We start from the raw sequence: 13710 nt of genomic DNA on the forward strand, positions 1-13710 counted from the left end.
CATTATTTTAGTTTACCCTCACTTCTCCCGGCGATAGCAACAATAGGAATTACTGTGTCGCTTTCTTAGATGGATAGATTGAGGCCAGTAGCCCTGATTTACCTAAGACCACATAGCTAATTAGCATTTGGAATCCACATACTTCACTGACTTCCGGATTAGCAGATGAGGTAACAGGTGGGGTCTTCCCTCCCAGCGGGGATCTCGGGGGGCTGTTTGGGTCTCGCTTCGTCTGACCAGACGTCTCGCTCCTAGCTGCAACGAGCTGCAGTTCTCTCAGTACGCGGCCATGTGTGATAATGTGCACATCCAGAAGATGCAGGGCGACGGCTACTGCCTGAAGCTCACGGACATGAAGGGCTTCTTCCAGCCCTGCTACGGGCTTCTCGACCCCCTCCCCTTCTACGAGTCCTGCTACCTGGACGGCTGCTACAACCACCACAAGTTCCAGGTCTGTGGCTCCCTGGCAGCCTATGGGGAGTCCTGTCGCTCCTTCGGGATCCTCAGCACTGAGTGGATCGAGAAGGAGAATTGCTGTAAGAGAATTATTTTATTTCTGCGGGTTCTTTTCGAGCTAAGAGAACAGCCTTGCAGGCAACACCGCTTGGGCTAGGTCTGGCTGGCTGGCCTCCACCTTTAGCCATAGGTCTGTCCCCAGGCTCAAAGAGTTGAGAGCTACAGCAGAGATTCTATGGGGACGGGGGCATTTCAGGGGAGCCTCACTCGCCTGTGGTTCCACTCCAGCTATGGAATTTGGGACACCAGCTTGGGCAGATGAGGTTCTTTGGGTTGGAGGAGCACCCGTTTAGTAACTGATGAGGTAGAGGGACGAACATACTGACTGCCTTCAGATCTCGAATCCAGCTCTTCTCGCCTCCTTGAACATGGGTCAGAGCCCAGCTCAGAAAGGGAAGGCATGTGGCAAGTGGCAAGCTGAGTTGGAATTGCACCAACTCTATCTGCCTGCCTTGAAAGGAAACTGTGGTTGGATTTATAAAGGGATTGTACATATATTAAATTAGCTGATAAACCAATGATCTATAGACTCCTTTTTTTAATTTAAATTCAATTAGCCAACATAGAGTACATCATTAGTTTCAGATGTAGAGTTCAGTAATTCATCAGTTGCATAGGACACCCAGTGCTCCTCACATCACGTGCCCTCCTTAATGCCTGTCACCCAGTAGATCTATAGATTCTTATATTTTTTTCTGTAGTAAGAAAATCATTTTGATGTGTAGATCCATTATATTATTTGGCCATTTTCTTACTAAGTTAATCAAACAGATGGAGCAAATATGTATATAAACATATATAAATGTGTCATCACCTGTCTTTTTAATGCAGTATGTAATTGTGGCCAACAGTGTGTGTATTTTGCCAACCCAGTGTGCATCCAGGTACCAACACAAAAACTGGCACATTGCAAGACTGCATGCATGTCAGTAAATTTGCAGACTAAACCTGATCAGGAGTAGGGATGCACTTAATTCAGAACCTAAAAACAATGTAGTTGATTAGAATATGTATCCAATGATTTCAGAAACTCTTTTTTTTTTAAGATTTTATTTATTTATTTGAGAGAGAGAATGAGATAGAGAGAGAGAGCATGAGATGGGGGAGGGTCAGAGGGAGAAGCAGGTTCCCCGCTGAGCAGGGAGCCCGATGTGGGACTCGATCCCGGGACTCCAGGATCATGACCTGAGCCAAAGGCAATCGCTTAACCAACTGAGCCACCCAGGTGCCCTTGATTTCAGAAACTCTTAACAAGCAAATTACTAGTCTCTCTTGGAAATCAACATACATTTTTTTTAAAGATTTATTTATTTATTTATTTGACAGAGAGAGACACAGAGAGAGAGGGAACACAAGCAGGGGGAGTGGGAGAGGGAGAAGCAGACTTCCCGCTGAGCAGGGAGCCCGATGCGGGGCTCAATCCCAGGACCCTGGGATCATGACCTGAGCCGAAGGCAGACGCTTAACGACTGAGCCACCCAGGTGCCCCTCAACATACATTTTTTGATAACTTTAATATTTTCCCTGTTGTGTTAATAAGCAATAATTTCAATAATTTTAAAATTAACTGTTTTGAACCTTTAAGAACTTCTCTCTGTATAAGGGCATGTCTTATTTGCCAGTTGGTATATGGACCACCATATTGGTAAGGGAAGTGTTTTTTTTCCTTCTGTGGGCTATAGCCTCCCCACTTTGTTATTCTCTTGGGCTGTTTTCATGTCGTGTTAATCAGCCGTAACATTCGCTGAGTGGCCGTTGTGTGCACTAGGCACTGGACACACTGGTCAAATGAAAGGATCTTTATAAAAGGAAGCCTTTAAAAATAAATGTATTTAAATTATGCTGATGGCTCTCCGTTAGTGGTCTTTCTGGGAATTAAGACAGGGTAATGCCAAGCCATCCCAAAACTCCCACGTATTACAGTGAGTTACTTAGCAGAGGGGCATGGCAGCTGAGTCAGAAGAAGTATCTGAGACAGCATGGGGTTTCGCTTTGTTTTTAAATTCTTGAAGCTAACTTGGCTCATGCTGGGATTGAACAGTTGTTGTTTCTTTAGCACTCACCATCCCATGCCATGATGAATAGGAGGATTATTACATCTGATAGGGAGAAAGGTTCTTTAAATAAAGAAACGAGCATCTAAAAGAAAATGCTCTCAATTAGTGTTTCTTAAACTGGGGAGTTGACGATCTTGCAGGTGGTCTGTGGACTCATCTGCTACAGATATAATTGTTTATAATATGATGATGATGGCACTCCACATACATTTGTTTTTTACTTGCAGTTTTACCCTTGTTGGCAAAACAGTACAATTAATCTAAGTCAGTGCCGGCGAGTTGTGTGTAGGTTTGGGTTTGTCAATTTTTATAAAATTAAGTACATAGAAGTTTATGGGGAAAGTAGACCGTGAATCAAAACAGACCAGCAAGTCCTATCTGAAGGACCTCTCTGGGACTTTACTGGCCCTAAAATTTTCATCCTTAACAAATATTTATTGAGCAGCAACTATGAGGAGGCTGGCTGCAAGGGAGGATGGAGATAAATGGTTGGACCCCACTCTGTGTAAGTGCGAAGATACAAATGCGTGTAATGTTAGACCAGTGTGGTAAGAACAGGGATCAGGGTAGATCTTGGCAGTTCGCTGTGTCTCTGCATTCCATTCTCACCACTCACCTTCCACTGTGTGGACCTTGGGCATGTTGCAGCTGTGAAATGGTACTTCGTTCGCATGCAGAGCGATCGTGAGGGTTGGAGGAGATACCAAAGCCCAGTGCCAGGGCCCCGATCACTAGTGTTGTCATCGTGTCCTGGAAAGTTGCCTTGTCTGTTCATCCTCAGCTGCCATCTGACCACGGCCAATTCCATGCAAGTGGCAAGTCCAGAGTGCAGCCACCTGCTGCCGAGCATGGGTGTGAAAATCAAGTCGTGCGTGTTTGTGTTTGTTTTCCTTTTTAGCAGGAGTGGTTGAAGATCCCTGTGTGGGGGCGGACTGTCCCAACCGGACCTGTGAGCTGGAAAACGGAGGAGAACTGTGTGGCTGCGTGGAGCCGCCCCCCTACGGTAACAGTGAGTGACACCTGCTGCCTGGGCCTGATGCAGAGGCCTGGCGGCCGCGCAGAACGAGTCCAGGGGTGGAGCCCATGCAGCCGCCCTAGTTAGAGACCCACCCCGTGAAGCTTTCATGAGCGTTGAAGCAGAACGAGGAAGCAATCTGACTTCTTCAAAGTAGGCTAATGTTCGCTTCCTCGTAGCTACAGCCTTTTCTTCAATAAATGATAACACCTAAATTTGTACATGAATAGAATCAGCCAGTTCCATCTGAGGCCCCATTCAACATCAGAGAGATCCAAATTGATGTTTGAGTCTCACAGGGAAGTCAGGCAGTTTGACGCAAACACGAAACCCTCAGAGCGAGAGTGCCAAGTGCTTTAAGACTGGTTGAAAGCCAGATTAATTGGCCCTGAAGAAGAGACTGCGGGGTTTGAAGCAAACAGTAAACACCTAGGACCCCGTGTCCCACTCCTAACCTCAGTGCCCATAAGGTAGGAAAGGCCTTGTCCCCACCGGGTGCACCCATGATGTCGGCCTGAAGGGGGTGCTGCTTTGCCCCCCCACCCCCAGCCCCGTGCCCTTGGTGGAACCAAATAACTCAGAAGGCATGTGCTAAATTGTAGCATCCTACTTGACTGAAAGATTCCCTAGGAGGGCTGCTGTTCAAGGGCTTCACCTGAGCAGATAAAATCCTTCTCTAGTGCTCGTTAGCTTGTGTTTATGTACTCCTAGAAAATGTCAATTGGCCTAATAGTGTCAAAAATCTCCTAGTGGGGGCTCCAGGAGTGGCCTGCCCGGAGCTGCTCTCACCCTGGGGCACGTCTTTTAGCCTCTCCAGGATAAGCCAGATGCGGTACACAGCTTAGGGGAAAGTAGCTCCAACCAGAGTGGGGCAAGGTCCTAGGTTTGTGGAGAAAAGACAAAACACACTTTACTAGCATGTTACTCTTTTTTTAAAAAGCTTAACAACATCCCGGTTATTGCTTTGAATAACTTCATGTACTCTTTTGGTTAGATCAAAGCTTAATTAGAAACGCCCAGCCTTTGTGTGAAGATCATTAGCCTCTTCTCAAGGATCCAGTCATGGGACACCTCACCCCCACTCCTGCAGCGCCACCAGCTCCCCCTGACTTGCCTTTCATACTAACTGTTCCCTGCAGACTCCCATGACATCATTGATGCAGAGGTGACCTGCAAGGCGGCCCAGATGGAAGTGTCCATATCGAAGTGCAGACTCTTTCAGCTCGGCTTTGAGAGGGAGGGTGTGAGGATCAATGACAGACAGTGTTCCCACATCGAGGGGGAAGATTTCATCTCCTTTCAGATCAACAACACCAAAGGGAATTGTGGCAACATCGTGCAGGTGAGAACCTGGGGCCGGAAAGGACATCCGGCTGAGGTAGTGACAGCCCCGAGGGTTTGTACGTTGGGTATCTTTAAAGCCAACTTCAGGGTGCTTTACTTAGAAATATCCTCCGTGGAAAACAACACAAGACATATCCGACATGAAAGACATCGAGGAGAGAAGAATCATCGGGTGCTGCGTGGTTAATTGAACTGAAAGATCAGGATAAGTGACAGGCTCCTGTCCTCGGTTTGCGCTGTCCGCTGTCATCCTTTGCCCTGCATGTTGACAAATTTTTGTTACCTTGTTCATGCTTCTCTTGTTCTTCCAAGTAAAGGAAGCGTTTTGGGGGGGAAGGGTGTCCCAGACACCATGTAACAGTTGGCTGCAGAAATACATCAAGGTCCCAACTTTTCATGTCAGATTATCCAATGTATAGGTTGGCAAAGCATCTTGCTTCTTATCCTCCCGTTACCCTTCTTATCCTTCTTATCCTCCTGTTCCTTCCTATAAAATATATATGTATGTATATGTATATATATTATATACATGTATAACCATGTTCATTAGCACTTTATCAGGGAATGAAAGGAGTGAGCAGGTGCAACTTGCCTTTGTTCATTGTGGTCCTTGTGGGAAAGTCTGGTAGAAGATTTGGTGCAGGAGAGATTTTGGATTAGGACTTGAAAAAGAAGATTTATATTACCCTGGGATGGCAATACTTCATGCTGTCCCCAGCTTGGGTTCCCACAGATAACTAGGGCTGGTTGTAGTTAGAATTCAGGGTACATGGATTCAGCCTCCGTGGACACTCAAGGTTACCAGACTGAAGGGTGCTGTTGACATCTATTGCAATACTTTCGTTATTATTGTTAGTAAATGCTGAAGCTAGCTCCATCCTGACTTATACCAGCCTCTGGGTTATGTATGGAATGTAGCCATTTCTCCACTTTCAGGGCTGTGGATTTGAAATGCAAGCCACATACTCCCACATTTAATGATTTCTGACCTTCCTTTGCTCTGCAGTCCAATGGCACTCATATCGTGTATAAAAACACAGTCTGGATAGAAAGTGCCAACAATACGGGCAACATCATCACTAGGGACCGGACGATCAATGTGGAATTTTCGTGTGCTTATGAGCTGGATATCAAGATCTCTTTAGATTCTGTTGTGAAGCCTATGCTAAGGTAAAGAATCTCATGGGCTGTGTGCGTTGCTTTGTCTTTTCCTTGACAGTCAAGGTTAGCATAATCAAAATTGCTTGCTAGCATTTGTCTTTGAAACACTAGGGAAGAAACAGTTCATATTTTCTGCACCTAAATGCCTCGGACCAGCACTGTGCAATAGAACTTTCTACAATGATGGAAATGTACTGTCTTACTATCCAATACAGTAGCTGTATGTCAAAATTGAGCAATTGAAATGTGGTTAGGGGTGCTGAGGAATTGATTTTTTTTTAATTTTATTTAATTTTCATTTTAATTGCCACATGTGGCTTTCCATTTTGGGTACCATTTTGGACTTAACGCTTTGCTATCATCTGCTTTGCCTTCCCTCTGCGTTTTCGGCTTGAAAATGGTAGCAATTGAATACATGTAATTGTTTGGGGTCCCTTGCCTCATGATTGTTTCCCTTTTAGTGTCATTAACCTCACAGTTCCAACCCAAGAAGGCACCTTCACCACCAAGATGGCGCTCTACAAAAATGCTTCCTACAAACATCCTTACCGCCAGGGTGAGGTGGTGTTGACAACTCGAGATGTGCTGTACGTAGGGGTCTTTGTGGTTGGAGCTGACTCCACACACTTGCTCCTGACACTGAACAAATGCTATGCTACCCCCTCCCGTGACAGCAATGACAAACTCCGATATTTCATCATTGAAGGAGGGTGAGTGGCCTCTTATCAGAGGACAGCCTCAGAGCCTTTCAGATAAATACTGGTCCACGTCAGGTTTTAGAGGAGAGAGTGGGAGCTAATGTTGTATTGTGCATCCATGAACCAGAATGCTCTTAACAGCCTGTGAGGTACACATTGGATGAGCAATGAGCAGGCTGAGGCTCAGGGAGGCCAAGCAACTTGCTTAAAGTCACAGAGCAACTTAGTAGCAGATCCCCGAGTCCTTGTGGCATTAACTACAAAATGCTTTGTTTGCACTGTGATCCAAGAGGGGATTGTGTCCTGCCAACTTCGAGTTTCAGCTTGAGAGAAATGTGGATCACCTGCACAAAAGTGTATCGTGAGAAGGAATGGTTGGTGAACAGGACACCTGTCAAAATTTGAAAAGAACTAGAATAATAGAACAGAATAAGAGAGTAAGTGGAAGAAACTACAATAGCCTATAAAATCAAGGAGTTTCTTCTTATTCACTGCTAAATGCCTGGCACCTACTATGTTTTCTGAAACGCGGTGGATATATAACAAAATTTACAGAAGGAATGAATCAGAAGAAAAGACTATAGACCAAACCACAATAATGAGAATTATTTTTATTTTTTAAAAACTGGTTATGTCAAGTAACAGTAGTTCTGGCCAGCTGTGAAAATTAAACAAAGACAGACTAACAGGAGAAAAGCATACACATTTATTTAATATGGGTTTTAGGTGACACAGAAGCCTCCATAAGGAAATGAGGAGAAAGGAAGTGGTCGAACCTGAGAACTTTCTGCTAGGTTAGACCAAGAAGGGACCATGGAGAAGTATGAGAGGTCAAAGGGTATGTGGTAAGTGTAGTAAACTGGGGGAAGCTTAGCAGAGCCTCTTGGTTAGGATTCTTCCTGATGTCCCTCTGTCTTTGGAGGTAAGGATGCTTCTTTTGTGAAGGAGGGAGGGCCCCTGGCACCTGAGGGCTTTTTGACCTGCTTCAGGAGAGTGGAGTCAGGGGAAGGCCACTGTGACCTTTCTGCCTCTGCTGTTTTCTCAAACTCCTTCACCTTAAAATACTCAGTATGCCAAGGGGCCCGATTTTGGGGGGTACCGTGTCCTGACCCCCATGACTAGCCTGGGCCGACACCCACCCTGAGGTGGTCAGGGAGCTCTGTGGATACTACAATTAGCTTCAAGGTTGAAAAGGAATAGTTTCTCAGAAGAAGGTATGGTTCTGAGCAAACTGAATATCCATGGCTTTGCAGAGAAGTTAGGTACACAGTTCACCCAGGGTGACTCAATTAGCCAGCGGCAGAGAGGAACCCTTTCAAGTATCATGACACACAGCCTCCCTAACCGGCTGGACAGGACTTGTGTCACGGGGTGCGGAGGCTTTTGACTTCCTGAGCTGGTTCTTGGGCTTTTCAGAGGCAAAGGGAAGGACATGGTGACTCCTCGGTGGCTCGCAGCCTGGATGCCTCTCCTTCCCATCGAAGTCCTTTCCTAAAGTGAAAGAGCTCAGATCTGAGCCCCTGTACAGACACCAGCCCGGTTGGAGGGCCTGTGTCTCCTTTGGAGGACGCAGTGGCATTTAGGAGTTTTTAAATAGTGCTTGATAGACTTGACCCAGAGAGGAGAGTGAGTGAGTGAGTGCGCGTGTTCATAAATCGCAGCCTCCCCCGGGGTCTGAACAAAGGCCTTCCAGATGAAACTGTTGTTTGCTTTCATCCTATGGGGGAATTTTAATTCATGAGTCCTTCTGACCTTTCTTGGAGGGCTGTGGTTATTGTGTTCCCAGTGAACTTGTCCAGTGGGAAAACTGATGCACGGTGACAAACGTGTGAGCAGCAAAATGGGTTCACTTCAGAATTGTGGGGGGTCAGCTCGGTGGAGGGCAGCAATGGTACCACCATCTCCCAGTGACTCAGAAGTCCCACCGTGCCCGTCGCTGTTGTCTCCTCTTCGTGCACCTGGACAGAGGAAAGGACAGTTGTTCCTCTGATGGTGGACAAAGGGTTCTAGTGCTTGGCTTGTGTGCTCACATGGAGGCAGGCATCCACAGAGCCTGTCGCTCCTTTCCCAACCCCTTCCTTCTGCTCCATGCGTTTCTGGTACCTGAATATCAAGTCATCGGTCTGGGAGGGGGTGGTCTGGTTAAGAGGGAAGGCCTGTGTGAAGATTGGAGAGTTGTGAGCATTTTAGAAACTTTGAACCCACTTAGATTATTCAAATGAATAACAGTGACAAGGAAAAGTACGGCAAGTAAGCTTTAACTTCAAAACATTTAAGAAACGATCGCCTTGAAGAATAATTGCAAAACCTAATAGGTGTGGGGATGCTGGAGGATAACTCCGGTTTTTAATTTTCCTTATCACTAAGCTATTTAATCCTGTGGGTACGGGAAGGAAAGATTTAAAAAAAAAAAGTCACTCTTTATCTTCATCATTTTTAGATAACTTCTCAGCCCCTATAGGCCAACCTTGGCCATGGTGGCGCAGTTCATGCGTTCACTCATGCATTCATCCACAAAGATATTTAGATCCGTCCTGTAGACCCTTCAGTGTGTTCGAGACCCAGTGAGGGCGACATCCGGGTTCTTGCGCTCCGGGAATCCAGAAAAGGCCACCTGTTCCCGCCTGGTCAGGTCTGTGGTAGGAGCATGTCTGCTGAGAAGGGGGAGCCACAGACTGGCTCTGGGGAAAGAGCAGGAGTGTGCATGCATGGAAAGACTTCCAGATTAGGGAAACTTCATACGGAAAGACAGTGGGGCAGAAGGGGCTGTGATGCATTTGGGGAACTCTACGTGTGCCTGAGGGAGGCTGGTGGCTGTCACTGCCCACTGGCCCAATACCACGAGGGGGGCAGCAGGGGGAGGAGAGGTGGCCGCCTGCCGCACACATCTTAGCTCACCTGGGACTGCTCTGCCTTCTCCAGCTCCCACCTATTTTAATGTGGACCAATAAGGTTTTCATCAGTGGACACCCCCCCCACACACACACACACTGATAATTAACCAGAGAAAGTACAGCCGAGGTGAGGACCGATGGCGTTTGCTGAGTTGGCGTCAGTAAACCAGGGCTCCGTGAGGGGCAGAATGAGAAACCGAAGCCGTGGGGAGACTGGGGGCAGTCCCTGCAGTCATCCTGCTTTTAGTTGCAGTTAGGATACTAATTTGAGGTGTTATTCGATGCTTTTAAAACAAACTACGAAAACAGACGGGAGTGGGAGTAAATGAGAAACCCACACAGTCCAGAGGTCACTCTCAAATGCAAAGACATTCTTACCTATCATGACGGCTTTAGATGAAATAGAAGCCAATGTGTGAAGCAAAGATTCCATTTTCTCCTGAATAGGTGTCAGAACATTAAAGATAACACCATTGGCATCGAGGAGAACGGCGTCTCCCTAACCTGTCGCTTTCACGTCACTGTCTTCAAGTTCATTGGGGATTACGATGAAGTTCATCTTCATTGCGCGGTGTCACTGTGTGATTCCGAAAAGTACTCCTGTAAAATAGTAAGTGAGGGCGTGAAAATGAAATGCATCGCCCTATTTCTCACTGCCCCCGGTTTGCCCAGCACGGGGATCACGATCGCCAGGATCTGGCTGGCTCCTGGGAGTTCTGTGGCTCTCACGGCCCCTGGAAGTGGCTAAGTCGAAATCCTCCCTAGATGCTTAGGAGCGGCAATCCTCTTTGGTCAGACAGGAGAGAGAGAATGCGGTAGAATGATGTCCTCCTCTTCTCTGTCTCTGAAATGTCAGTCTGTCATGGGCATAACACTAGACCAGGGTTTCTCAAACCTCAGCACTATTGACCTTTTGGACCCAATTGTTCTTGGTTGTAGGGACTGTTCTGTGCCTTGTAGGATGTTTAGCAGCATCTCTAGCCTCTACCCACTAGAGGCAAAGAGCACCTCCTCCCTGGTTGTCCCATCCCAAAATGCCTCCCGGCATTGCCAACTGCCCCGGGGGAGGGAGGGGCAAAACTGGCCCTGTTTGAGGACCACCACACCCACACCCAAGTCTCAAGGAGCCAGGCTACCTGAATCTGAAGGGGCCAGTGGGGGCCAAGCTCCACCGCACAATCGAAGCAAACTCCTGGGTTCAGGGTACTTTATCCAGGAGTTCTTTAGACAGTGACTCTCCTACAGCTCATCCAGATCCACACCGGGGCCTGAGGCTCCGCAGGGGCTCCTGGAGGGGCTGCTGGAATGAGGTGACAAGCTAGTCCTCTCTTCCATGCGCAGACTCCAGTGTCCCTAAGATTTTACTGCCCCAGGATCTGCTCCCTAACCTTTAACATTCCAGCTTTGTGCTTCCCCGGCGTTTGCAGAATCAAGCTGTGAATTGTGGTCAAGCCACTTACACATGCAGCTGTCTACCCTGTTGCCGGATGCAATCCAACAGTCCTCATCCTTGGGAAGGGAGCCTCTTTGAATCGAAGTCTTATGTGGAGAATATATTTAATTCTGTTCAACATAAAGCCCAGAGTCCCGGTGGGCTTTGGGATCAAGAATGCATTGGTTCTAATTAATCGGAGTAGTGATAGCGCTCGAGGCTGGAACGACTGCCTCTTTTGGAGGTTGGAAACATGGTGAAGAATAAGTTATCAGCTTAACTGTGTGAAATTTTCCCTCTGGTGTTCTGTCTTTCAGACTTGCCCACAAAATTCCAGGATTGCCACAGATTATACCAAAGAACCTAAAGAACAGATCATTTCAGTGGGACCTATTAGGAGAAAAAGTATGTATGTCCCCCCAAAACACGTTATAAATTATTAAAACAGTGGGATTTGAGGGCTCGGACTAACTCTTGGGTATGTTTCAACACGACGTGAATCTGGTGGCCGACCAGAGGCGGAGGGACACCCCGATGAAATCTTTACCTTGACTCTGAAAACACCACAGCGGCGCTGGGCTTTTCTTCTTGCTGTCCTCTGTTTTAAAGCACTGCCCCGAGAGCAGCGTCGAAGATTTGACCTGCCTGCCCTTGTTCTGACCAGCTGCTCTTTTTCAGGGCTGGACTGGTGTGAGCACAACGGAGGGTGTGAGCAGATTTGCACCAGCCGGGTCGATGGGCCCTTGTGCAGCTGTGTCACGGGGACCCTGCAGGCGGATGGCCAGAGCTGTAGAGGTAGATGCACCCCCTGTCCTGGGCAGGCAGCTGGGGGTGCAGGGAGCCCTCTCCCCCGAGGAGGAGACGTTCATTCGTGAAGCCCACTCAGTCAGCAATTGACCTATGAAAATTCCAGAAATTAAGATGGAAAGATGACGGGAATGCCCAGGAATTCTAGCACCATCTTGGAGATACAGATTGAGATATTGATACAGATACAGATATAATGTTTTTAACCTTTGGGTCCCTGTTCTTTTATCTAAAAGATTAAGGTGATTAAAAAAAAAAAAAGTTTTCCAACTATTTAAGGACCAAATATTGGCCTTAAATCTGGTCACCAAGTCTACCTGGGCTGTGGTTGGGACTGGGATGGTTGATCCAACAAACGAGATTTCTTGCAGTTGCCTTAGCACATGGGTTTCCCTGAGGTTAGCGGGACTCTGCTAAAGGTTGAGTTGATTCTGCTTCTTTCCTGCCTCGGTCAGTGCCTTTTGGATAAAGTGAGTTCTTGGCAATGAAGGAAGTGGGCTCATTCATTTAGCTGAGTACCGCAGAGTTCTGATTCCTGTCAAAGAGCTATCTTTCTTCATAGGACTTACTATGTTCCTCTCTGTTCACAGCCTCTAATTCTTCCATTGAACTTCAAGTCTGGACGCTGCTTCTCATCATGACCCAGATTTCACTATGGCATTTTGTCTATAAATCAGGCACGACCTCATAATTAACTCAAGGTTGCTATATAAAGTACTGTAATTTACTCACTTCAATTCCCTGTAGGACAAAAGGTGTGTGCCCTTAAGTCAAAGCCTGATTGAAAGTGTCCAGCATCTCAAAGTGATACCACCTGCCTCCAATAGTCAGAGTCCCAGAAATGTGTGAAATTCCCAGCTCCTGTTTCAAAGTACACAACGGGGCTCCCAAAAGCAGGTATCTTGCCTCAAATGTCCAAACGGTTGTCACTAGAAACTTTGGTTCCCATGAACAACCAGTAAAGGAAAAAAAACTTCTGGTTAGAGAAGTCTAACCAGGGAAATCTGTCCAACCAGTGCTGTTTCTGGATCATAGTTTTTTACTGAGAAAGGGCCTGTGGGAACAATATTGAGAAGCAATGACTGGAAGGTTTGACTCTCTCTAAGGAATCTTTATGATGTTTGGAAGAGTCTGATCTACGATATGCATGTGTTGCTCACTCCTCTTTGTGATGAGCTCCTTCCCTACCCTCACGTCCCTCAACCTTGCCACAGCAGCTTGGCCACTTGGGATACTGTTTGCAGACCTGGGGAACCCCACCTCCCATCCCAGACCCAGACCCTTCTCTCTGACAAATCAACCAAATAATTTTTAATGTGTTTTATGCTTAAATAAACTTCATGCTCAAGTACTCTCAGTACTTGGTGACTGGAATCTTTCTTACTGATATTAAGCTTTGCATACTACATAGCATGCTCTGATTTCAAAAAAAGCAGCGGCTGTTGGACCAGGTAGACCCCACTGGCCAGAGCTTGAATGTGTTCTGTCGTGTGTACTTACAGAGAGTTAGCAGGACATGAAGGTGCAGGACAGAAGAGAGGCAGCATCCTCTTTTTATATAGTACGTAAACACGCATTCGCTGTGATTAACTGCAAACCGGAGGCCTGCTAAATATAATCCCTGGACTGCCTCTCTTTTTCAGGTTCAAAACAAAGTAAAACCCACTTCAAGTTTATTTTGAAGTTGTTTTGGATTTAAGCTGATGGTATTTTTGCATTTTTCTGGGAACTCTGTGAAAAGCTGAGCATAAATCCTTGCATGCTTAACCGTGGGTATGGACACGAT

General features: G+C 46.7%; 1 protein-coding gene across 2 annotated transcripts in view; it reads left to right on the forward strand.

Annotated features, from left to right (window-relative positions):
- The window catches only part of LOC118013327 (tubulin-specific chaperone cofactor E-like protein), a 160120-nt gene extending 147041 nt beyond the window's left edge, over nucleotides 1-13079 (forward strand). The window contains exons 22-30 of one of the 2 annotated variants that reach the window (XM_035009153.1): nucleotides 256-536; nucleotides 3472-3582; nucleotides 4728-4930; nucleotides 5939-6102; nucleotides 6555-6803; nucleotides 10133-10295; nucleotides 11435-11522; nucleotides 11796-11912; nucleotides 12515-12667. In XM_035009153.1, coding sequence (XP_034865044.1) covers nucleotides 256-536; nucleotides 3472-3582; nucleotides 4728-4930; nucleotides 5939-6102; nucleotides 6555-6803; nucleotides 10133-10295; nucleotides 11435-11522; nucleotides 11796-11912; nucleotides 12515-12615 — 1477 coding nt within the window. In that variant the 3' untranslated portion in view covers nucleotides 12616-12667. Of the gene's footprint in view, nucleotides 1-240; nucleotides 537-3471; nucleotides 3583-4727; nucleotides 4931-5938; nucleotides 6103-6554; nucleotides 6804-10132; nucleotides 10296-11434; nucleotides 11523-11795; nucleotides 11913-12514 lie in introns of both variants that reach the window. The other variant, XM_035009154.1, reaches the window with a different exon arrangement.
- Nucleotides 13080-13710: the final 631 nt, after the last annotated feature.

The sequence above is a fragment of the Mirounga leonina genome, unplaced genomic scaffold (genome assembly GCF_011800145.1).
Source record: "Mirounga leonina isolate KUSES-001 unplaced genomic scaffold, KU_Mleo_1.0 Mir_153, whole genome shotgun sequence".
In the NCBI taxonomy this organism is placed as follows: domain Eukaryota; kingdom Metazoa; phylum Chordata; class Mammalia; order Carnivora; family Phocidae; genus Mirounga; species Mirounga leonina.